General features: G+C 36.6%; 1 protein-coding gene across 5 annotated transcripts in view; it reads left to right on the top strand.

The window, feature by feature from the left end:
• Nucleotides 1–23,779, top strand: part of KIF6 (kinesin family member 6) — a 158,435-nt gene that overhangs the window by 95,000 nt on the left and 39,656 nt on the right. For all 5 annotated transcript variants that reach the window (XM_039697903.1, XM_039697904.1, XM_039697902.1 and 2 more), the window contains 2 exons: nt 3,109–3,211; nt 10,081–10,136. In XM_039697903.1, coding sequence (XP_039553837.1) covers nt 3,109–3,211; nt 10,081–10,136 — 159 coding nt within the window. The remainder of the gene's footprint in view (nt 1–3,108; nt 3,212–10,080; nt 10,137–23,779) is intronic.

Below are 23,779 nucleotides of genomic sequence, written 5' to 3'. Positions count from 1 at the left end.
CACATTGTAATGACTTAATGACATGTGTTTCCTGGTTCTCATCCTGCAGGATATGATAGTTCTTCCTTAGATAAGAATTTTCAAATATTTATTTTGTAACGTTATGCCATGGTAATTAAGAAGGAGAGGAGGAAATTTTTGGCTCTTTGAGTGAAATAAATTGTTTTCTCTACAAGTTTTAGCTGAACTATTCCACTGTCTTGCCAAAACGTTGTCCTTATCATTGGTTTCTTCTCTTAATTCTGTTTTTGTTTATATAATGTAGCCATTGCTGTACATAGATTCCAATTTCAAAGCTAGAGAAAAACAAATCTAATAACACCTTGGTTTAAAATAACATAAAGCTTATTTGTCAGAATTAAGCCCAGGAGAAACAGCATCCCGATAATGTTAATACACCATGGCACTCAGAGGTCATTTGAAAGAAGGTGAGGCTATTTTATGAAATTACAGATTATTTAAGGAAATGTCAACATCAAAATTGAAGATACCACATCAACCATGGAAAAGAATTAAGCTTCACTACTGAGCAGAATGAAAAGACAGCTACTCCATCAAGCTATCAACGTCTCTTACAGTCTTTTACTATTATTAACATTGTCGTCTTCCCTTATTTTCTCCATAAATGTCGCTGCCATTACCCATAGGCTGCAACGTCATTCTGTAGCTGATATGTATGCTCATATTATACTAAAATACAGTGTCAATGGTCCTTTCTAAGTTTCATTTCTTTTATGCTATTTTCAGAATGGGTTTGTTTACTACATCATATGTTTCGGTATTTTCTTAAAATGAACAGCATAAACCAGAAAATTTCCCCTTCCAAAGTGTTCTGCGGATCTATTTCTATGTGCTTTGTTTGGCTGTACAAATCTGATGCCTTTTCAAGCTAGTGCTGGAAAATTATTATCAGGTTACCTTTAATGTTGGTTGTTGCATTTCTGCCAGGCAATAGTAGTAATCACTGTAATAGTTTTGTTTTCCGAACTTACTTTACTGTTTTTATTTGTACTCTCAAAGGCAGCACGTGCCAAAAGAGTTAAATATTTTACATTGCAGTGTTATGTATGAGTAAGGGCAAGTTATTGTTTATCTTAGGCTTGATCATTAATTTTTTTGCAGGTTTTCTGCACTTAATACAAGTTTTTCTGCAACAAAAGCAATTCTAGGGGGTCAATTCAGGCTGAATGATAAATTTAGTGCTAGAGATGGGACAAATGTACTATAAAATTCTGCTCACAAAGCTGCTTGTTTTTCTACAAGACAAGCATGAAACATTACACTCTCAGGTCATCACCACAGAAAAAAATATCTTTTCCTGAATTCTCTTGCTGTTTTTGATCACACAACAGTAAATAGTGCACTGTATCTTTCTTTGATTTTCATATACAGAAAGGGTGGAGCATTTCTGCATGCTTTGCCATTCAGACATTCCCAGTGGTTCTATTTTCAACTCAAAATTTTTGAATTAGTAACAGATGTCCTGATTCTTTTGACTGAAAAGGGGTGACATTTTCCCTGTATTTTAAAGAAATCTTTTTACACTTTTATTCATCATTGAACCCTGAGACCCTGAGTTTCTTGAACTGTAAACAGTATCTGACATCACAGAAATCTTGCTGTAGTCAATGGGAACTTATTCTGATATACGTAGGATGAGGTACACCAGAATATGTTTAGAATGATTTCAAAATGGAGCTTATGGACCAGTAAGGGGTAACATCCCACTATTGCACATCTCAGCCTGTTTAGGCATGTTTTGCCTATTTCTTGCCTCAGCTTCACTGATGTAAATGAGTATAAGACTTGGTGATGCTGACCCTGAAAACAATGTATTTCATGCATATGAAATGAGAAAATTGTGTTAAAGAAAGCAGAAGAAACTGGAGAAACCTGGAGAAGGAGAAAAACCTTACACCAAAATTACAAATCAGGTAGCCTGGAAAAGAACTGTTATATGTGCATATGTTACTGGTAACGCTGTTCCATTGGCATAAAACGTAGAGAAAACTCTTACAGTACAGAAATCCTAGGGAATATTATAGCTCTTGTTCAAAATGGATTTGGGGGTCTTGATAGCTTGGAGGCAGGAAGGCAGACTTGTGGATAGGACAAAAGAAAGACTCAAGAGGGGGACAATAAAAAGATAATCAAATTCCAATTTAAGGAGTATAATTTTTGAGGTTTAAGTTGCAGTCTGGAGGTTAAATTAAAAGTGGAGCTATTTTGCATTCTTCACAAAGTTTGAGTGTTAGAGTCCTCCTCCTTTCTGCTCGTGAACTGTCTTCATTCCTGTAATTTATTTAAGTGCAAGTCTCATCCTTTCTTCTTGCTTATTTATTGATGTACTGCTGATAACACAGAGGCTGGCATAAGCTCTCATTCTCCTTTAGCCTTTGAATGTTTTTGTTAATAATAATACAGATACAATGTATCTTACTTTGATATATAGATCATCCAGCAGTAAGAACTGAAAATAATACAGACTGTAATATTTTTCTATAGTGATTTTAAAAGATTTGAAGGCCAAATAAGTCTTGGCATTCTGGTGCACAAAAGGAAACAAGCACCATGTTGTAAAAAGGTACCAACAAGTTGTGCATGTCAAATTCTTGCTTTACCTAAAAGGGTATGGAAAAGTATTTGTTATTGCATTATTATAGAAGCCTGATTTTTTTTCCTGCAAGAATATTGGAAATATTTGAGGTATACTTAGAGCCCAATGTGAAACAGATGGAAGAAATACAGAGGCACACTCCATTGTGCTGTTGTGAAAATACCCCTGGCTCGCACTTAAGAATATTTCTCATATTTTAAATTTTCAAAGTTCAGTTTTACTTAAGGACATTTAAAATTATCTTGAGGAATTACATACCTCAAGCATTGAGACTTTAGATAAGTGATGTGAAATCTAAGTAATTTTTCAAAGAATATAAATCTTTTGTCAAAAATGCTTTCCAATCAGTGGAAAACCAAACTTAGTCTTCTCTTTGCTTTAAGACCCTTGGGCTGACTTGCTGCATTTATCTAAAAAGCATTTAAATAAGTGTAAAATCTCTATCTTTTGATGACTCTGAAGAAGTTCTCCTTTTTTTTGCCTTGGTGCAGGAGGAAAGATGTCACTTGGATATCAGGAAGCTTTTGAAGTTTTCAAGCAGGACCATGCTGATAGTATAACCATTGAGGACAACAAACAGCTTCTGAAGCAGAGGTGGGTGTCATAGGAAAATACAGCTGGGGGGAAGATATCTGAGAGTTCATTACAGTCTGGGGAGGAACACATAACTTTACTCAGACATCCCAGGCTTCTGTTGAGGACTCGTTACATGCCCATCACCTTTTGTTACTTAAGACATTCCATGTTCAGAAGGCACTGAGTGGTGATAGAAGAGAAATCTGGATAGAAATTAAAATAGCATGAGGAATCTTAGTGCATATTTCCACTGGTTTTCTTCATCTTCACAGCCATGTTGAAGCAACGTGGCAATGACATTCAGGATCAAGAATTATCTAGGGGAAGTAAAATCTGTGGGACTGAATCAATTACTGCAATTTCCATTGTACAAAAATGCTTTACTGACTTCAGCACTGAATCGGATAGTAAGCTGGATGTTTAACATATGCATGTCTGGTGTCCCTAACCTGTTTGCCAAGGGATTTTATCTTCTTTCTGCCAGTTTTGCATTCACAAACAGATATAATACTTTCGTCCTCCACATTTGTTTTTAATGTTGGCAAAACACTTCATATGTCTGGTGAAAATAGAGATAAAGGCAAAAAATTGAAAACATGGATTTTCATACAAATTTTAAACCTCACAAATTAAACGACTATCACTCGTCTGTGTTGGTTGGATAACAGTACTGCTTCACTATCAGCTTTTCAAGTGTTGACCTTCCTAGTACTGCAAAAGAAATGCACAACTTTGAGATTGCAGATGCCAAAAGCAAATTTCTCAATCTATATTTGTAACTAACATTTCCCCTAAGAGTTGCTTGGGGGTATTTTGTTTGTTTTCTTCTGTTTGGTTCAGGAAGGTGTTTGTTTGATTGTGGGATGTTGTGGTTTGGTTTGTGTTTTGTGGAGTTTTTTTGTCCTGAGGTTTTCTCCTTCTCCAGGTTTCTTCTTCTTTCTTCTGTTTAACACAATTTTCTGCTTCACAGGCATGGAAGACATTTTTTTCAGGCACATCAAGTCTTATGCTCATTTATTTCAGTAAAATTGAGGCAAGAAATTATCTCCACATCTTTGTGACTTACTCAAGTTCTTGCTATTTATCACTTTTCTCAACTGATTAACTTTTTACCTTCTCAACTGATTAACTTTTATACCTCAGCCACAAGAAAGTAAATTGCTAAGGTATTAGATGTAGGTAAGCATTTATCAATGTAAACTGGATATCTAGCAATGCCTTTCTTCTGATCAGTTTATCAGATCATGCCACAGCACTGCCTCATCACTGCATAAATGATTCTACTGCAGTCATTTCTGGTGTTGCTATTCAATAAAACACTTAATAGTTAACAGCATGATAATGAGAGTAGTGCAATTCTGAGCCATGCTCTGCCCTTCCTCTAGCTAATCACAATTCTTCCATATTTTTTCTGTATGTTATTACTATGAAGCAAAGCAGTATTTCCTTCTGGTTTCAGAACATATAGTAGAGATTAGCAGAATCTACTAAGTTCTATGACAGATTTGCTTTCCTTAAAGGACAAAGATTCATACTAATGCCTTGTGTAACCCCTCTCTAATAGGCATCAGCTGATTGCTGAAATCAGCGCTAATGTGGATTTTGATACTTTGAAACAGGCAGCTTCCCCTGCCATTTGCAGTCATTTTTAGCAAAGATGCTTTACTCCAAGTTTACTGAGTTCATTAGAATGGATTTGTATCAAACCCAGTCTGTAATTTGGAATGCAGCCTCTCAACTACTAGTTACACAAAAGCTCTGTTACCCAGCCAGTGTTCAAATTGCACAGGAAGAGGAGTGTGGACACCACATGTTTAAAGGTTACCATAGCTTCCCTTTATATGTAGGCTTCTCTTGTTAATAATTTTGTTTATAGTTGCATAACCACTTCTGTCATACCACAAACAGTGTTTGGTTCACAAATTACTTATTTTTAGCTGTCTTATTTTTTCCTTTGGGTATTTTGGGTAGATTTTCTTGGTTTGCTAATTATCATAGAGTCAGAGAATAGGCTGAGTTGGAAGAAATCTTTACCAGTCATCTAGTCAAGCCCTGCTGCAATAAGCAGGGATATCTTCAACTAGATCAGGTTGCTCAGATCAAAGTCAAGATTGACTTTGAATGTTTCCAGGGATGGGGCATCCACCACTTCTCTGGGCAATCTGTACCAGTGTTTTAGCACTTTCATTGGAAAAGATTTCTCTTTTAGTTCTAGTCTAAATCTACCCTAAAGCACTACACCTTGTCCTATCACAACAACCCCTGCTAAAACATTTGTTCCCATCTTTCTTATAATCTCCCTTTAAATATTGAAATGCTGTAGTAAGGTCATCCTGGAGCCTTCTCTTCTCCAGGCTGAATAATTCCAGCTCTCTCAGTCTGTCTTCCTAAGAGAGGTGTTCCAGCCCTCTAATGATTTTCAGGGCCCTGCTCTGGACCCATTTCAACAGGTCTATGTCTTTCCTGTGTTCCAGAACTGGACACAGTGGTGTTGAATACTTTGAGTGCTGGTAGCTTGGTGTGCAGCTGCACTTCAAGCTCTGGTTGGCAGGAGCATGAGGCAAGAGGCCTTGAACTGGCACTGACACTTCACATAACAAAGCACACAGGGACCTGGTGGTTCCAGTCAGGTGGACAGACACTTAGAGACACAGTAGGAACCCATGTCTCAGGATGAAGGGCAGAGACTTTCATGCTTTTAGATTGTGAGGGTATAAAAATCCAGCGTTTTCTTTGTTCAGGGTCCCTCCTCAGAGGCACTAGCATAAGCTGTTATCCTGCTGTTGCATCATGATTAAATTATTTTAAGGACTCAAACATCTGAGTCTCTGCTATGGGAAACTTGGAGTTGAGCCACTAAGGAAACATTGCCAAACTATGTGTGGTAAATGTAGGGAGTCAAGCAGTTCACTTGTTGGCTCACTTACTGCAAAGGGGCTTTATTCCTAGCTCTGGTGATGAGAGTGTAACTCATTTTGGCTAAGGACAGGGTTAATTTTCTGTAGTAACCATGAGGGGGTGGGGCCTGGAGACACGTAGCTGTAACCAAGACCCTGTTGTTATTCAATACCATGCTATGTCATGGCCAGGGGCAGAAGAAAAGGATAACCTAACCCTAACCCTCTCTCACTTCAGAAAAGAGCATCCCTTTTCCCTTGGGGAAAGTGTAGCAGATAGAGTGGTGGGGTATCACTGGTCCCAGCTGAAGGGAGCACTTTGGGTGCCATGGCTGTGGTTCGGTCAAGCTCCAAACTTTCTCTTTTGCACGCTTTTGTTATGAATATTGTTGCTGTTATTATTAATTTTCTTATTTCATTGCTGTTTCCAGTAAATTGTTCTTATCTCTAATGATAACCTTTGCCTTTCGTGCTTCCAATTGGACAGAGATCAAGTTGAAGTGTGTTATTTTATAGTGGGACTCCTAGATCAGAAAATGCCCTTTCTAAACCATTCTGGCCCAATCCCTACACAGGCAGCATCACTAAACTCTTCCTAGGTTATCCATCTGTGCTTCTACTGCCTGTGCATTTTCTGCTTGCACTTTAGATTGATTTGCAGATCCCAATTCAGTCATGCTGGTCTCTTGCCTTCCTTGCTTGACTTCTTACTCCTGGGGTTTTGACTTTTTGCATTTCATGGGAAAACATTCTAAAAGACCTACTAGCTTTGTTCTATACTTTTGTCCCTGAAGGCAGTTTTCCACGGGATCTTATTGACTAACTCCTTGAAGAGCTGGAAGTTTGCTTTCCTAAAGCTTGGGAGCCTAACTTTACTCTTCCCCTGAACCATATCCCTCTGAACTGTGAACTCCACCAATGCATGACCACAGCAGCCCAGTCTGCCTCCAATCTCGATATCTTCAATTAGCTCATGACTTTGTGACCAGTAGGCCCAGTATCATGTCCCTCTGGTAAGGCTATTACCTTGCTTAAGAAGTTATCCTCCTTGCAGTCCAGGAGTCTCTTTGATTGCCTACTACTTGCCATGCTACTTTTTCAGCAAATGCTGACTTGTTTGAAGTCTTCCAGGAGGATAAAAGCCAGTAAGCACAATGTCTTCATCAGCTGGAGCATGAAGGCTTCATAAATAGGCTCCCCCTTAATCAGGCATCCTGTAGTAGATGCCAACCACTCAGTCCCCTTTGTTGCTTCAGTCTCTGATTCCTACCCATCAGCTATCAGCCTGCTCAAATAACAATTGTTCAGAGACACCTCTTCACACTCAGTCTGCCTCTTGGTTTAGAGAGCACCCTTTCTCCCCACTTGTCTCTTCAGACAATCTGTAACCACTGGTAGGCAAACTGAAGTTATGGGATTTGCCCTACCAAGTTTCAGTAATGGCATCTAGATCATAGTTTTCTACCAGTGTGGTGACTTCCAGCTTCTGTTGCCCACACAGCATGCATTGGTATAAAAGCACCTTAGCTGTTGGCCACTCCATCTTCTTAGAAGAGTACACCTTAATTCCTTTGAAGTATTTCCTCAGTGTTCCCCTATTGGCTCCTACTGCCTCAGGAGCCCCTGGCACATCTCAGTAAGACATCAAGTATGTATTATATTATTCTTATAGTAATTGAATGGTGAACTGTCAGTGAGCCTGGGAAGTTTCACTGTGAAGGTCACAACTGTTGCCTGGGCTGTGAATTATTCATATAGACGTGACTACACATAGCCATACCTATAAAATACAGATATATTTTTTCTGTAACTACTGGTGTAAAAATTATCAAAGGCAGTCAATAATTAAATACTGAAAAGCATTTGTTTTGTTAAATATTTATATTTTTAAAAAATCTGGTTTTGAATAAAGCTTTTCATCTACTATGTCAGAGATCTTCACAGGTGCAGTAGCTTATACTGTACCTCAGTAATATCTCTAAATTTAAAAAGTGGAAAAACTGATATAGTCAGAGATAATTCAAGTGAAACAAAATTCATTCAATTTGCCTTCAATTCAAGTTGTCTACAGGAAGAGTCTTTGTAAGATAGAAAATGTGATCTTCTACAGCTTTACAGCAGTTCTTTTTAATTTTTCATCCATACATTAATAACTGCTTCCCTGCTTAAAAGAAACCACTCTGTGTTGATACCCAGACAGAATCAGATTTCTGCAATTTGAACTTTCTATACCTGACTTCAAGAGAACTTAATAATATCATATTTCTTAATGTGATCCTGTTCTCTTAGGATTGTTTCTCTGAAGGGGAGAAAAATGCATCCAATTTTCTGATGAAATATGCTACCAGGCAATCTCTACAGTTGTGCCACTCCAATGTAATGCATACGACACAAAGCTTCTAAATCCCATCTTAGACAATATTTCCAGTAGTAAAATTCTACTGAGCTTACAGTTGTGATGTAAATCTAGTTTCCTTTTTGTTGTTCTCCAATGTTTTTTTTCCATTTTCATCTTTCCTTGTTTTCTGTTTTTTTAACAGTTAACTTGTTTTTCCAGTACCTAAGGGCAAGTATCATGGAAAGGATGAGTTTCACTTGGGTCACTTGTTGTTGTAATTTCTAATAATTAAAAACAAGTGAATGCTTATTTAATTCACTGAATGTCTCTCTCATTAGACATCCTCTGAGTTTGTCTTAGTTTACATAACGAGTTAGAGATTTTTTTCCAATATGTTTCTATTTTAATTACTGACATTTGCATTCAAAGAGTGAAATCTTTGCCAAAAATGCTTTTTCCACTGAAATTAGTGGCTAAATTCACTCTGGGATTTCATCATGGAGTGTTTATCTTGTAGGTAATAGAAGCCATGATTTGGCAATTTCAGATTTTTCTGTTGTGTGGTTTCCATGTAAGATATACATGAAGTTTTTTCAGCTAAAAATATAATTGTTCAGTCATTGCTATGGTAATTGTTCAGTCATTGCTATGCATATCATCCTAATGCGAGATAATGTCACCCTTTTTTTTCATTAAAGAAGTATTGAAAATAGCTTTGTCCCATTTGATATTAGAGTCAAGTCTTGTGTATTTACCTGATTTATTTTGTTTGACTAGATTGATAGTCACAGATGGAATCTGTTGAAATGCCATTAATTCTTGCCAAATTTCAGTTTATGTTCTTGTGCTGGTTTATAAACTATGGTGTTTGAACAACAGATGCACGACCTATTCAACTATTGACAGTAACCTATGAATAAAGGCTGGATAAATATCTGGCTTCAACTTTTACAGATAAATCACCCTGTGAGCATCAATCATAGTCAACAGCCAACCTGAGATTTGTCTCAGGAATTAATAAGTAATTGATGAACTTAGTATGGGACCTGAGGGAAAGAAGGAGAGAGGTACTTCAGGGCTTCTTTCCTTTGATATTTATGCAATCCTTAATGCCTGCTTGGGGCTCTAAGTTAACCCCAGTAGGAAAAGCTTTTCTAAAGTCTAACAGAAACTTCAATGGTTTCCACCTGTTTTTGTGTAAGAAGAAGTAAGTGTCCAGGAACCCTCCAGCTTCACCCATTTAACTTTGTGGAATTCAGCCTTGAAAGCATATGTTTGTGAGCAGATACCCAAGTTGTAACTAGAAATTCTAACTTGTTCCAGTCTAATCAAGAAATGAACTAATTGAGAAGGGGAAATTTTTCACATCCTGCCTTTGTAGAGAGAAGTCCTATTTGTTTACTCTGTTTTGATGTTTTTTGAGTTAGAGAGAAGTACAATTTGTGGATTTCTTCAGTTTCTTTCTCTAGATCAAGACTCTTGTAAATAGTTTCTCTTAGACCAGACAATCTCTCCTAATGGAAAATTGTTTTTAATTAATTCTACTTGCAAATGAAAAACTAGTACTGAGTAATTTTGTATTTTATTATGATAAGCTTCTAGAACTATTTGTTATTTCCAATAATTCTGTATCATTATGCTTGCATTGACAGGTTTGATGAAGCTAAATGCCTTGGAGAGAAATTAAATGAAGTGAGAAATAAAATAAGTGAGTATGTTTTTAACTTCATTTTACCTTTAGCTGATGAAATCACAGAACTCAAATGTATGGAAATAGATTCAAGTTTCTAAAAGAAAAAAGTCAATGCATTGCTGAGACTTCCAATAAGGTAAACTGTAAGCTGATGATAGCAGCAATAATTTTATGTACAAGTTTTGATTATTTCAAATACCATAATGCAAAAACCAGCTCCCTTCTTTATTTGACAGGATGTCTGAAATTTATCAAAAAAGAGAAGGTAAGGTATTAACATGGGATTTTAAATTTTATTTTGGAATAAAAGGATCCAAAACCTTAATTTGAAAAGTCATATCTATGGATTAAGGATTGTATTTATCCATAAATTTATATGACTTCCGATAAAAGAAGACCGCACTGCACTTTGTACAGATTAATTAGAGCTATTTTGAGGAGTGCCTCAGTTTGATGGGGAGTTTCATCTTTTTTTCTTCTAAGACCCCAACAGTATGTGATTGGTGTACAATTTCAGATTGTTCAATGTCAAAAATCACCCATAGATATATTCTATATAGACCCCAAGGCAGGTCTAATTTGATCCTCTTAGCAGCCTTTGATATGTTCCTAGATGATTTTGGAGTTTTGTTGATTCCAAATCACTCCAATTGACTCCAATCCTGGAGGCTGTCCAGGATTTATCAGATGTTAAACAGTTTTTTTTCTGTCCCTGAAGTTCTTGGAGATCTGGTCCATGTTCTCCATTTTGCACATATTCAGGTGAGCCATGTCTCTTTAACCTTTCAGATACAGACTGTGGGGGACCAGATTGAAAGGTAATCTGGCATCCAGGGCAAGTGGTGTAGATCTTGCTCTTCTTTTCTATCTCCTCCTTCTTTGGATGCACCAAAATAGATATGGACAATGAAGTCATTCTCCTCACTTCATGTCTTAGAATAGCAGTTGACTTCTGGGAAAGGACAAATATCACACAACACAGCTGCCAAGTGCTCTGTACTTACACCATAGCCATGATTATATTCTCTGTGGTCATAAATGATAATTATTGCCAGATTCCCCTCCCAGTCACCTTTGGGTTCACCACAAGTCCCTCAGAGATATTATACAGTATATTTAAATTATGTCAGGTATGCGGAAAGCCACAGCCATGCTGGCAAAGTGTTTTCAAACCACAGCACAACTGGTGTTTGGAATAGATCCAGAAGCAGAAACATCAGGTGCTGAGCCCTCCTGCAGGAGTTTTCTGAACACTTGGTTATTTCTGTAAGACATGATACTAGAATTCACCTGTCTTCTTTCAGTAGGTTAATTTGCCTCTGTCAGGTCGGCCAGAACATAAATGTCACTACAGAACTTGTGCATGGATATTCATAGGTTGGCCCATGCAAGAAGAATTTCAGTATTTACCTCGCAAGTATGGGTTTTTGCAGTGTTCATATAAACTCACTTAACTCCTGCCAAGTAGGCTTTTTACTGTGGCAAACCTGGAAAAGCAAGTTAAACATACTGTGGAGGACTCTTTTTCTTCTGCTACTATCTTGAAGTCCACTTTGTCCTGCATTCCTTCTGTCTCTTAGATTTACTCATCTATGTTATACCCAAGAAATTCCTTAGCCTAAATAAGGTGTAGCCAAAAGTCAGCCCTGACTGCCAAGCTTCTTTCTATTATGGAAGCTGAAATTAATTTTAGAGCAGGAACAGTGAACACTAGCAATAAGCAGCTACACACAAGCACATCTTTCTCAGTATCTGGGGTTGCAACTGTGCTGCTGGAAGACAGGAACCTAGCAGCCACCCTAAATGCATCTTTTACCTGAGGGAGAACAAATATTTGGAGGGCATGGGAGACAGTAAAAGATGCAGTAGGACACAGGCCAGTCCTGAAGGTATCACTTGCAGTGTCGTGCTAGGACAAGACTTGTGTGATTTCTCAGTCTGTTAAGATTTGAATCTCTCAGAAATAATGTAACAGTGCAATGTAGACATCATCTCTCAAGACTCTGTTTCCATGGATTGCTACAAAATCTAGAAGAAACCCTTGGTTTGGACTGAATTGCTGTGTGTTTTTCCTCAGTAAGTCAGGCAAAACTTCTGATAGCTATAGTGCAGTAGAGTATGGATTTAGCTGCAGTTAAAAACATCTGTTTAAAACTTGCTTTTGGTTAAGTTCTTCAGTGTTAACATTGAAACAGTAAAGTATATCTGGGAAACATGAGTGATACAACAACAGTATATGTAAACTAAAAAACCAAACTGATGCCTTGAACAAAGTAAGCAGCCATGTAACAAATCAGTCGTGCTGCACTGATCTTGACAATGCCTAAATGCCTCCTGTAGGAAATTGTAATAGGTTGTAGACCACATGAATGCTGAAAATGTCCTTTAAGAGTCAAGCTAGAAATGTCTCCAAAGTTCTAAGAAAAATTGCACAAAGCACATTTTGGTCTTGTTTTGGTATATAAGTGTAGCTACAAGTGAAGCATTTTCAAATTAAAAATTAATTTCCTTATTCTTTTTTTATTTTGGTAGCAAAATGGGAAGACAGTATTTTCATTCAGTTTTTACTCTAGTTCTGTAGTATAAGCAAGAAATTCTATCCACGTTGTATCCATTTATAGGTATCTATATCCTGATAGAAGCAGATTATGCAGATGGTTTGTGGATGGTTTTTATGCACTGATGTCTGAGGCTTAAAAGTTATCATACCGTAAATTCCTTTCTTCAATTCTTTCTGTATAACACTCTGCAGCATGTGAAAATTAGTACTCTGGCTAATACAAATATTAGATTTTATTCATCTGTCCTTTCATCTTGTCCAGCTTTGTTTAGAACATATTTGTTAATGTAAGCACCTCCTAAGAAGTATTCAAATATTGTATCCAGTTCAGCTTAGTCAATTCAATTACACTACTTATACAGTTTAACAGCCTAAAACATTTTTTTTCAATTAAGTCTGTTTCATCATAGAAGTCATACTCAAAGGATCATTAAAGATGCTAACATTTTTTTTTCAATTAAGTCTGTTTCATCAGAGAAGTCGTACTCAAAGGATCCTTAAAGATGCTAAGGAAGTTTACTAACCTGCCAAATTTTTACTTAAAATGTGGTATGAGAAATAAGAGTCATCTGTGGCCTGAAACTAGATCTTTAATTTACTTTTATTGTTGTTTTGGTTTCCTTAAGCATTCCTGGCTGCCTTGTTGTGCACAATCAAGAACAGGTCCCATCAATATCAGTTTCCATTATTTCTATGTTATTCTTAATAGTATAAAGCTATGCACCACAGAGGTCATAATAATCCATTTCATGCAGTCCGATTATATTTTGAGATAGTGATAGCAGCATCTGGCTGTAACTTTTATGTCATAAATATCCTTTCATTCTGACTTTGGAAATATTAGTGTTTTGCAGTGAAAAGTACGCACAATACTCCAACCCTTTCTCAATTACACTAACATAAAAAATCAGGAAATTAGGGCTGTAAAAAGAAATTTGTGGTAGGATTTTCTTGGTAGGCTTTTGTAGATGTTGCTGCTTGCACAAAAAGATTAAGGAAAATGATGTCTAGATGTAAGGTGGATTTCAAGTGTGGAATAACTATAATATCAGAAATGAAACATTGTGACCAGCATGCTCTTTGCTACTATACCACTTAGTCCTGGATTCTGTCTCCTTTTATGTCTAATAGCAGTACAGGGATTTTTTTTAAAAAAATTTTTAGGAAAAATAATACGTCTTAGATTTGTCATTATGCTTACTTTTCACAATCACTTCCTAGAAGAAAGAGGATGAATTTTATTGAGGATGAAAATTGTCTTTTTCTGATACTTGGGGGAAAAAAAAGAGAAAAAGAGGGAAATGTTTGTAAGTCAGGGCCATTTTAGTGACACTTGGCTGCATTATGACGCTAAACTCTGTATAGGCACAAATAAAGGAGCCAAGGGCTTTGGTGCAAGCACTGAGGGGCAATTCTTTTTGCCAGTTATTACATAAATATCCCATAATAAAGCAGAGAAATTGTATAGATTTTGAACATGTAGACATGTATGGATTTGTTTGAGTGAACTGTTCAGAATTGTTTACATATGGCTGGAGAATGTACCCAGTGACTGGGTTTTAAAAGACAAATACAAAAAACCAACATGAGTGAAACTGGAAAAAAATAACTGAGAGGTCAGGAAATAATGAGAACTCTGTAACCAGCGTAGGAGAACTGGAAAGTGGGCCAGTACTGACACAAAGTACATTTTTACATTTCTAGTCCAACATTAAGAACTTTCAAAGTGTATACTTTTCTAGCTAAAAAAAAAAAAAAAAAGGTTTCTTTTCTTGGGAAAAAAAGTGCTGTGTGACTCCATGTGTTTTTGTATTGTGTGTATTGTGTTATGTTCAGAGTTGGGGTCTCTAACAAGAACTGTATACCCTTTTGGCATTACTGAAGAAGACAGTGAAGGAAATTTGATGCTGAAGCCTAAGATTTTGTTTCAGAATAGTGAAGAAAATTTCTCATTGCAAAAATTTGAGTGATTGTGCCTAGCACAGTGTTGTGAGTCAACCGAGGCTGACTATCCATCAGCTTCCTCACATCCCTTCCTCAAAAGAATAGGGGGGAGAAGTAGAAAGAAAAACATGTGGATTGAGATAAAGATGAGGACATGGCTTAACAACTACCAAGTGAAACAGATTGAAGTCAGAGAAAATTAGTTTAATTTATTGTCAATTAAAATAGAGCTGCATGGTGAGAAGTAAAGACAAAACTGCTGAAATAAAAACTTCTCCCCTTATCAGGGCTAGCAGAAGGGTTTTGTTTTTTTCTAGGATGCTGCCATCAACAAGATGGTTTTACACTATTACTGCAAATATTCTGTGTCAAAGTACTCTAACAGTGAGGACTACTCTACATCTGAACAAAATGTAAAGCATTAAATAAGAAAAAAGACCCAACTGCTACTACATTAATCAAAGTGTGAGTTGGGGAACTACAACTTCTATTTTCAGTGTAAATTAAACTGATACATTCATTCAGAATTTCACCACCAAAGAAAGTTTCCTATGTGCAAGAATGTGCTGTGTGTTAGAAGCCTTTAAGAGTAGTAAGGATTTCCATTTCACTCCTATAAATGTCTGACTGTTTTGGGTTATTTTTACCACTATTAGATTTAGTTTTTTCCTAAAGGGAAAAAAACACGCTAAATGGTATTTAATGCCCAGAGGGAAGCAGCTGTTGTTTTTAGTCTGTCCAGAAATCAGCTAACATTATGATTGAAGCTGGAAGAGGAAGGGCAAACTCATGTGGGAGTAATAACTGTGTGAGGAAACAGGCACTCTCGGAATGAAAAAGGGTAGGTGGGTGGATTATGTGCACATGATGTTGATGGTACATCTATACCCACAGGAATGCTGAGCTGTTGCACTGCTCTGCCTCATTTCAGGCTTTGATTTTTGCACACAAGATCATAGAATGCCAAAACAAATTAAAATCTTTAGTGACAGCAGGTTCTAGTACTTCAAAACAAGGTTATTGAAGAGTCCTCATTTAATTTGCTTGCAAATTATTCAAATACTGTTCATATGTATCACAGTTAATGGCATGCTATGCTGACATGGTGAGGATGGAGGAGAGAGAGGACAGGACATGTCAGTGCTCAGAGATAATATGGATTCTGATTCACTAACTCAGATGCCTTCTGATTCACTAACTTGGATGCCACATTGTTATTATTGTGAATGCACAGTAGATGTTAAACCTACACCAAACCTAATTAATATAAACCCAGAAATTGTATTTACCTTTTTGGTTTGTGCAAGATTCTATGTATGTATACATAAAAATCAATCTTGTTAATGTCATCTTATTCTCCATCTTGATGAGCCAAGAAAACCTACATTAAACTCCAAAGTAAAAATATTTTACGCAAGGGTTTTCTTTACACCTACACAGCTTTATGAAGGAGACTGATAGCAGAATTTTTGCACAGAGAGAAAAATAAGACAGATGAAGTTAAGGTTTTCTAGGCAGAGATGGTCTGAGAGCACTCTGTGGTGTACATCTACATTGTTGTATCTTCATATGTGGGCAATAAGCTACTTGGAAAAAGAAAGATCAGCTAGTTAAGAACTAGAATACCAAGGCTAATAGTAGGAATGCTGCACATATTTTAAACCATGATTATATGAGCTGAAAAAATGGAAGGAAGTCATGCACAAGCAAATTTTAAAACTTTTGCTGAAGAAGTACTTTGGAAGGATGGAATTTCTCTGTTAAAGAAAAGTTTTGTGCTTTACGTGGAATCTAGATGAAATGAAAAAGCTGTGATGATTTGCTAGATGAAGATAAAACCCATCAAAATCTATGCACTGCTTTCTTAAAGCTTAATAGTATTGGTAGTATTATCTATTTCTTTACAGTAATATAAATGTTCTGAGTTACAGACATTAACTTACTGGACATTGTTTCAGCCATGAATGAAGTGAGGCCACAATAAGAGAGAAATTACTGTGCTTTGAAATGCATTCCATTCTTTAGTGTAATATTCTGAGATACTTATTCTTTTATGGAAATAAACATTGTGACTTCCTAGTTGCTGATTTAATTCACTGTTCTAGTGTAATTCCAATAACTATCAAGTAGTTACGAAAACTTACATGTGCTCAGCAAATTTTACTGGAAATGACTAGTGTAGAAGAAAAATGGCAAGATTTGGTTTAAAATGGGATTGAGAAACTTCAAGAAGAAAGGTTACATTCCACAAAAATTATGGTTCAAATGAAATGCAAGCAACTCATAAATAAATCAATTCTGTATGCAGATTTAATGAGCAGATAAGTCAACAATGTAATTCCACAGCATTTCATTATTCAGGTAGCTTGTATTCTCAGCAGAGACCTTTAAAATCCATGCAACTTGAGATCTTGAAATCCTCACTAAAGAAAAACTCTAGCTGAGGTCAGTTTGAGTTCTATTTGTGTATGGATTGAAAAGAAGTTTCTGAAAATTTATCCTTAAATTTATCTTTATTGTTGTTTTAGTTGATCAAGGGCAAGAAGCATTAACTATAGATTTATAGAATCATTGAATGGTTTAGATTGGAAGATACCTTAGAGGTCATCAGTTCCAACCCTCCTGCCATGGCCAGGGTCACCTTCCAGTTGAACAGGTTGCTCTGAGCCCTATCCCACAGTGCCCAGTGCAAATGGGCACTTGGTGCAGCATGTGCTGTGCAGCTCATTCAGCACATTTTCTATCAGGTGTACTGTGCACCTTCTTCAAAGCCAGTTCAATGTCAGGCTGCATGTATCATGATTTATGTGTCCAGCATCCCTAACTGGATTGCTCAATACCTGAGAAATTCCAGATGAACAGCCTGGATCTAGAAGATGAACAGTGATCTAGAAGAAGCTGAAACAGTAGTTAATGATGAGAAGTACGAGATTTGACAAAAAGACATCAACATAGACTGGAAGCTCTCTGAGCAAAAAATGCCTGCCTGCCTGCTGCTTCTCCACTTCTGTCCTGCACCGGGATATATGGAAAATTAAAGCTTCAATACACATAGTTTCTGCTGATTTCTTTTCTCCTGGAATGCTGCCTGTACATTACAGATGTCCTCTGTCACTTAACAGAGACAGTCTTGGTATCAGGACACAAGTTTTATCAGAAAATATTACACAAACATTATTTCTTCCATACTTCATCTCAGGTGTGTAACTATGCTTCTCAGGTGTGCAATTCTGTTGCTTATTCCTGAGTGATGTCGCTTATACCTAACATAACAAAGCACATTAGGTCTGCGAAACCTGCAGCCATCTGTAAGAAAAACAGAAGAGAAAACAGGCCATGGGGACAAACAGTCCCCCAGATGTAATTTCCCAGCTGGGATGTTATTCAATGTGGCCCAGTGCCTAGAAGCCCCAGTCTGTTTCTGATCTGCAGGTCAGTTTCAAAGCAGTTTTGTAATAAACGAGGCATGTTTATGTGTCTACCAAAAATAGCAGTAGCTGTTAAAGCTGAAGCCATTCAGCATGGCTGACACAGTCTTTAGAATCTTTCTCCTTAATTTCTTGGCCCAATTGTTTGGCAACTTGATGCTGAAAAAAACAAAGTTCCTAAGTCTGTTTGTTTTGGATAAGTATCTAAGTTTCGTGCCCTTATGACAGCAGTTTTGAGATCTATTTTTTTTTTAATGTTACATTTTGATTTTTGGAAGCAAGGAATTGAAAACACAGAAAAACAGCTGAGTTTCTAAAGATATTATTTCTTAACTGCTTTGTCACCATCTGCAGTTTCTTCTTTGTTAGAAATGTAATTTACTTTGCTTTGTAGGATGCTGCATCTTATTTTTCTGTTTGATTACAAATCCTTCAGTTTTAACATATTTCTTTCTTTCCATGATGAAATATAGCTCACTTTCTTTCTGATTCTGTTCAGGTTCTTTTTCTACCACTTCAGGCATGATTTCTATGGCCTAGTTAACCATGGGTCTGTAAAGCATAATCTAAAATGGTGTGGTCTTTCAGAGTGTCCTGTTGAAGATCTCTCTCAAGGTGCTGTAAGGCAGAATAGGTGGCATGACTTTCACACAGGCCTAGCAAGTAACTACCATATGGTAACTGGTTACTATCCTCTTGGAGCAGACTCAGTGCTGTGATGGAGATTTCCACAACCTATTTTCTTGTCCTTTGAGCATCCATTTGGATCGTAATATAAAGCAGAGAGATGGGAATGTATTTTTCTTTCTTGCTAGAACTTCAGTGAAAGGTTCATTTAATGATTTTTTGTTTGACTTTCCACTGTGTTCATAGTGAGAGTAATGAATTAACTACCTTGTTTGTAAGCAACAGATCGTCTTTTGATTCATGTGAAATTTTTTTTAGAATCTCAAAAGTCTCTGCCAAGTGAGCAAGGGTTAAATTTGTCTTGAAGTAGTGCAGTTATGGTTGCTGAGTGTAATTCTAGTAATGACTAGTCTAATAATGACTAGGTAATTTATAACATAATACTTTTAGCTAATTTGAATCCCCAGAAAGCTGATAGTAAGATGTACAAATAAGTTAGAGAGCCAGACAAAACTATAAGGTCTATTATAAAAGCCTGTGAAGTGTTACTATCCCTTTCTGAAAACAGCAGAGAAAATCTGTCTTTTTTATACTTACAGTAGGCATTGTACATGTTATAAGTCCTAACCGTAAGCAGGAAAAATCAGTATTTTCCAAGGCTGAGGATCAAGATACAAGGGAGGTGCCAAAAAGGGAGATGTGGGGGAGCAAAACTGGGGCAGTGCCATGCTCCCCTTGGCATGGCTATTGTAGCTGCAGTGTCCCTGGGGCTCTGGGTTTTGTGGCTTTTTCAAGCCTAACCCTAAGCGGAGCAGAAAAATCAGAATTTTTCAAGGTGAATTTCCACCTTGTGGGTGGTGCCAAGGTGTGAAGAGAGCAATGTTGGGGTTGGCAAGCCTTTTCTCATTGCAGTGTCCATGGACTTTGAGGCTCTGTGGTTTTCTCAACGCAAACTGTAAGCATAACCCTAACCCTAAGTGCAGCAGCAAAAGCAGCTTCTTGCCCAGTTGCCTGGAACATAAATTGCACCAAGAACAAAGCTGTTGAGGGAGCAATCTTTGGGAAATGGGGTGTTCCTTTATAAATACAATGCTCCCAAACCTACCAAAATTATACCAAATAAAGCCTAACGGACCAAAGTTAAAAGAAAAGAAACAAGGGATGAAATTCATTACATAAATGGGGAAAAAATGGTAAAACAAAGACAAATGATAAAAAGGCATGGGGTGCATAAAGAGCAAAGAAAAGAGTCAACCCCTACTGAATATGAAATTCATTACATAAATGGGGAAAAAATGGTAAAACAAAGACAAAACAATAAAAAGGCGTGGGGTGCATAAAGAGCAAAGAAAAGAATCAACCCCTACTGATATTATCCTCATTGAAATCACAAGAACTCTTCCTTTCAGGAAAGGAAAGGAAATCTTGGAAACAGAAAAGAAAGTGTTACAAACATTCGTTTTCTGTTTGTGTTACAAACACACAAATAAAATAAAATAAAATTTTGAAATGGAGGAACTAGAAGAAAATAGATAGGGATGAAATGAAGTGCAGTGAAAAGTATCAAAACTTGCTGAAATTATTAACACTGAAATTGCAAAATCAGGAAACAAAATCAAAGGAAAAGATAGAAGAGATAGATAAAATGAAATGCCTAATGGAAAAAAAAAATCTTCAACTAAGGTAAAGCAATAAAGAGGCTTGAGATGCCATGAAGTACAGGGAAATGAGCAAAAAATTGTTTAAAAATTCCTCATAAAAACACTAGATTTCATTTCCAAACCTGTATATTTCAGGAAAAAATTACAAAAAAGAAATTTATTTCTTTGCAGATATATCATTTGACATGATCCCCTGATTTTGAGATTTCAGCAAAGATTAATTGGGGCAAGTTTTGGACTTTTTCACTATATTTCATGGCATGCCATGCAATCGAACTGTTTTCACCTAGGTGAGAATTTATTTATTTTTAATTAGGCAGGTCATTTCATCAATATCCTCACCTATATGTTGTCTGTGTTTGTTCCGTGGATTTGGGATTTTGGTGCAATAAATTTGGAAGTTCTTCAACCTTTTTGAAACACCTTATTTCATCCTAATCCATCTGCTTTTAGTTACTAAATTTCAAAATTTTCTGGTTTTTTTCAATTGCACTTTATTTGATTCTATCTCCTTTCCAGACTGTTTGTAATGCTTTCTTTTCTGTTTTCAAGATTTAATTTCTTTTCCTGAAAGGAAATTAATTTTTTTTTTTCAAATTAGGCTGGTCCTTTTTTACAGTTGTTCTCTTGTCTTTTCTCTTATCTTGTTTGATTTTCTTTCTCTGATTTTGCAACTTGTGTTAATTTAGGTAAGATTTGGCCCTTTTTACTGCAACTCATTTCATCTCAGTCCATTTTCTTAAAGTCACTAAATTTCCAGATTTTCTGGGTTTTCTTCAATTGTATTTTATTTTATCATATCTTCTTTCTGAAGTGGTTGTCACACTTCCTTTTCTGTTTTCAAGATTTCATTTCCTTTGCTGAAAGGAAATTCTTCCTTCCAATGAGAATCATCTCAGTAAGCTTTGCTCCATATCCCTCTACTTTATGGCATCCACGCCTTTTGATCATTTTCCCTTCAGTGGAGATTTTTTTTTTCCATTATACACGCCATTTCATTCAATTGTTCTGTTGACTTTTTCTCTTATCTTTTTTTTATTTTTTTCCCCTGATTTTGCAACTTCAGTGACGTTAATTTAGGTAAGATTTGGTCCTTTTCTTGGTAACTCATTTCATCTTGGTCCATTTGTTTGTCTTCATGAAATTTCCAAATTTTTAAATTTTTTTCAATTGCATTTTACTTTATTATATCTCCTTTCCCAACTCTTTGTAACGCTTTCTTTTCTGTTTTGGTCCATATCCTTGCACTTCATGGCATCCCATGTCTTTTTATTGCTTTCCCTTTGGTGACAATTTTAAAATTTTTTTAGATTAGTTGGGTCATTTCATTCAATTCTTCTCCTCCTGTCTTTTCTGTCTTCCTGTTTTATTTTTTCGCCTGATTTTACAACTTCAGTGAGGTTATTTTTGGCAAGTTTTGGTATTTTTCACAACCCTTAATTTCATCCTGGTCTATTTCCCTGTCGGCTCTCTATTTCCAAATTTTCTTTTTTTTATCAATTGCATTTTATTTCATCCTATCCCCTTTTCTGAGTGTTTGTAATTTTTCCTCTTAATATTAACCTTACTGAAATCCCAGAATCTGGCAACAGAGTCAAATGACAAGGCAGGAGAAGATATCCATAAATTACATGTCTATGAAAAAAAAATTTTCACCAAAGGGAAGGCAATGAAATTGCACAGGATGCCATGAATTGCAGGTAATGGACTGAGGCTTGCCGAATTGTTCCTCTTTGAAATTGCAATATTTCATTTATTTTCTGCAAAGGAAGAATTTTCTTACGGTAAAGGAATTTAAATCATGAAATCAGAGAAAAAATTTTAACCAATACTCTGGAAAGGAGATATGTTCAAAGGCATTTTGGTTATTTTAAGCCTTTCCCTAATTTTGCCAGAAAAAAATTACTATTTTCTTAGGCATAGATACACAGCATGTGAGTGTTTTCATGGTGTAAGGTATGGATGGAGCAATGTTTTATTGCCATGGTCTCCTTGGCATACCTTTTCCTGTGCACTGTCCCTGATCTCTGGACTTTCAAGTTTACTCTACCTTAACCCTAAGCATAACCCTAATCCCAAGGGAACAGTAAAATCGGGCTTATTGTGAGACTGATCTGTCCAGCCCGTGGGCGGTGCAGCTCTCTCCCTTCAAAGGTACACCTGCGTTTATGGCAGCTGTGCCAGAGCCGCCTGTTCTGCTGCTGCTGCTGCAGCACCGTCATGCTTTGGCCATTTTCAGAAAAGAGAGAAGGACACATGTCATTGCTCTATCTTCCTCATTCCTTGGCTGCTGTAGGACTTTTCAAATCTGATCTGGTATAAATGAGACTGGTAAGAGAACCAGGCAGTTCTAGTAGTTTTGCTGAGGCCTTTTTCTTTTTTCTGCTCCTCCTTATAAGAAGAGGATACCATCTTTGGTAATATAAAGTAGTCTTTGCAGCAGCACTCAGCAAACTTATTTTAAAAAGTAGAAGTCTTTTGGCTTCAGGGGGCAATGCATATGTTAAATGGCAATGCTAAATATTGTCCCTTGTTTCAGAGTTGCTTGCATATGTTTGTTTTTACTTTCAAACAATAGGCAATGCCCCAGGGTTACTGTATGTATTCTGAATGGGTCCTCAGAATGGGAAAACATGATTTGTCAAATGACTTATTCAGAAAATACCAAACTGAATGAACTCATTTGAACAGCTCTATTATGCTCCCCTGGTGTGCTATTCTTTAAACAGAAGAACCTTATTAGTGTAACAGTCACTCCAGGCCCAAGATGTTAATGTTTTCTTTGGCTCTAAGTTGGAATGTACATATGTAGGAATCATTTTCATTTTCTAATTATTACAAATGATGTTCTGTTCTTTACAAACAGAACTATTTTCAGGGGGAAAAGTTATGCTCAGGAAGAAACCAAGTAAACACTTTTTACCTTAAGTAAAAAGTTATTAAGTTATTCACTAGAATAACTAAAATGAATTGACCAGGCTCATTGGGTTTAATCAAACCATGGGTATAAACTTGGAAAAATACTCAGTAACATATTTCTGCCTGCAAGTTGTCTTTTGACTCAAAATAGATAGTCATTGCTAGATTGCTACATTGCATTTTGCTGTTTTATTAGGCTGTTTATTAGGCTACAGTATGATCTTATGTAAATCTATTAAATTTGCTCTTTTAAAGAAAAAATGCCAGGTGATAGTTGATGCTATATTATGAGGTATGTGTGTTAAATCCTACAATCTTTTGTACAAAACATTTTTCTTATCATAGAATTACAGAATGTACTGACTTGGAAGGGACCAATCAGGATTATTGAGACCAGCTCCTGGCCCTGCACAGGACAACCCCATCTCTCTGTTTTGTCAAGGTCTCTCTGCAGGGCTTCTCTGCCCTCAAGGGAGTTAATAGCTCATCCCAATTTAGTGTCATCAGTAAACTTAGTAT

The sequence above is a fragment of the Passer montanus genome, unplaced genomic scaffold, assembly GCF_014805655.1.
Source record: "Passer montanus isolate IOZ18808 unplaced genomic scaffold, ASM1480565v1 scaffold12, whole genome shotgun sequence".
In the NCBI taxonomy this organism is placed as follows: domain Eukaryota; kingdom Metazoa; phylum Chordata; class Aves; order Passeriformes; family Passeridae; genus Passer; species Passer montanus.
Note: the sequence above shows the minus strand (reverse complement) of the source record. Positions and strands in the feature narration are given on the sequence as shown.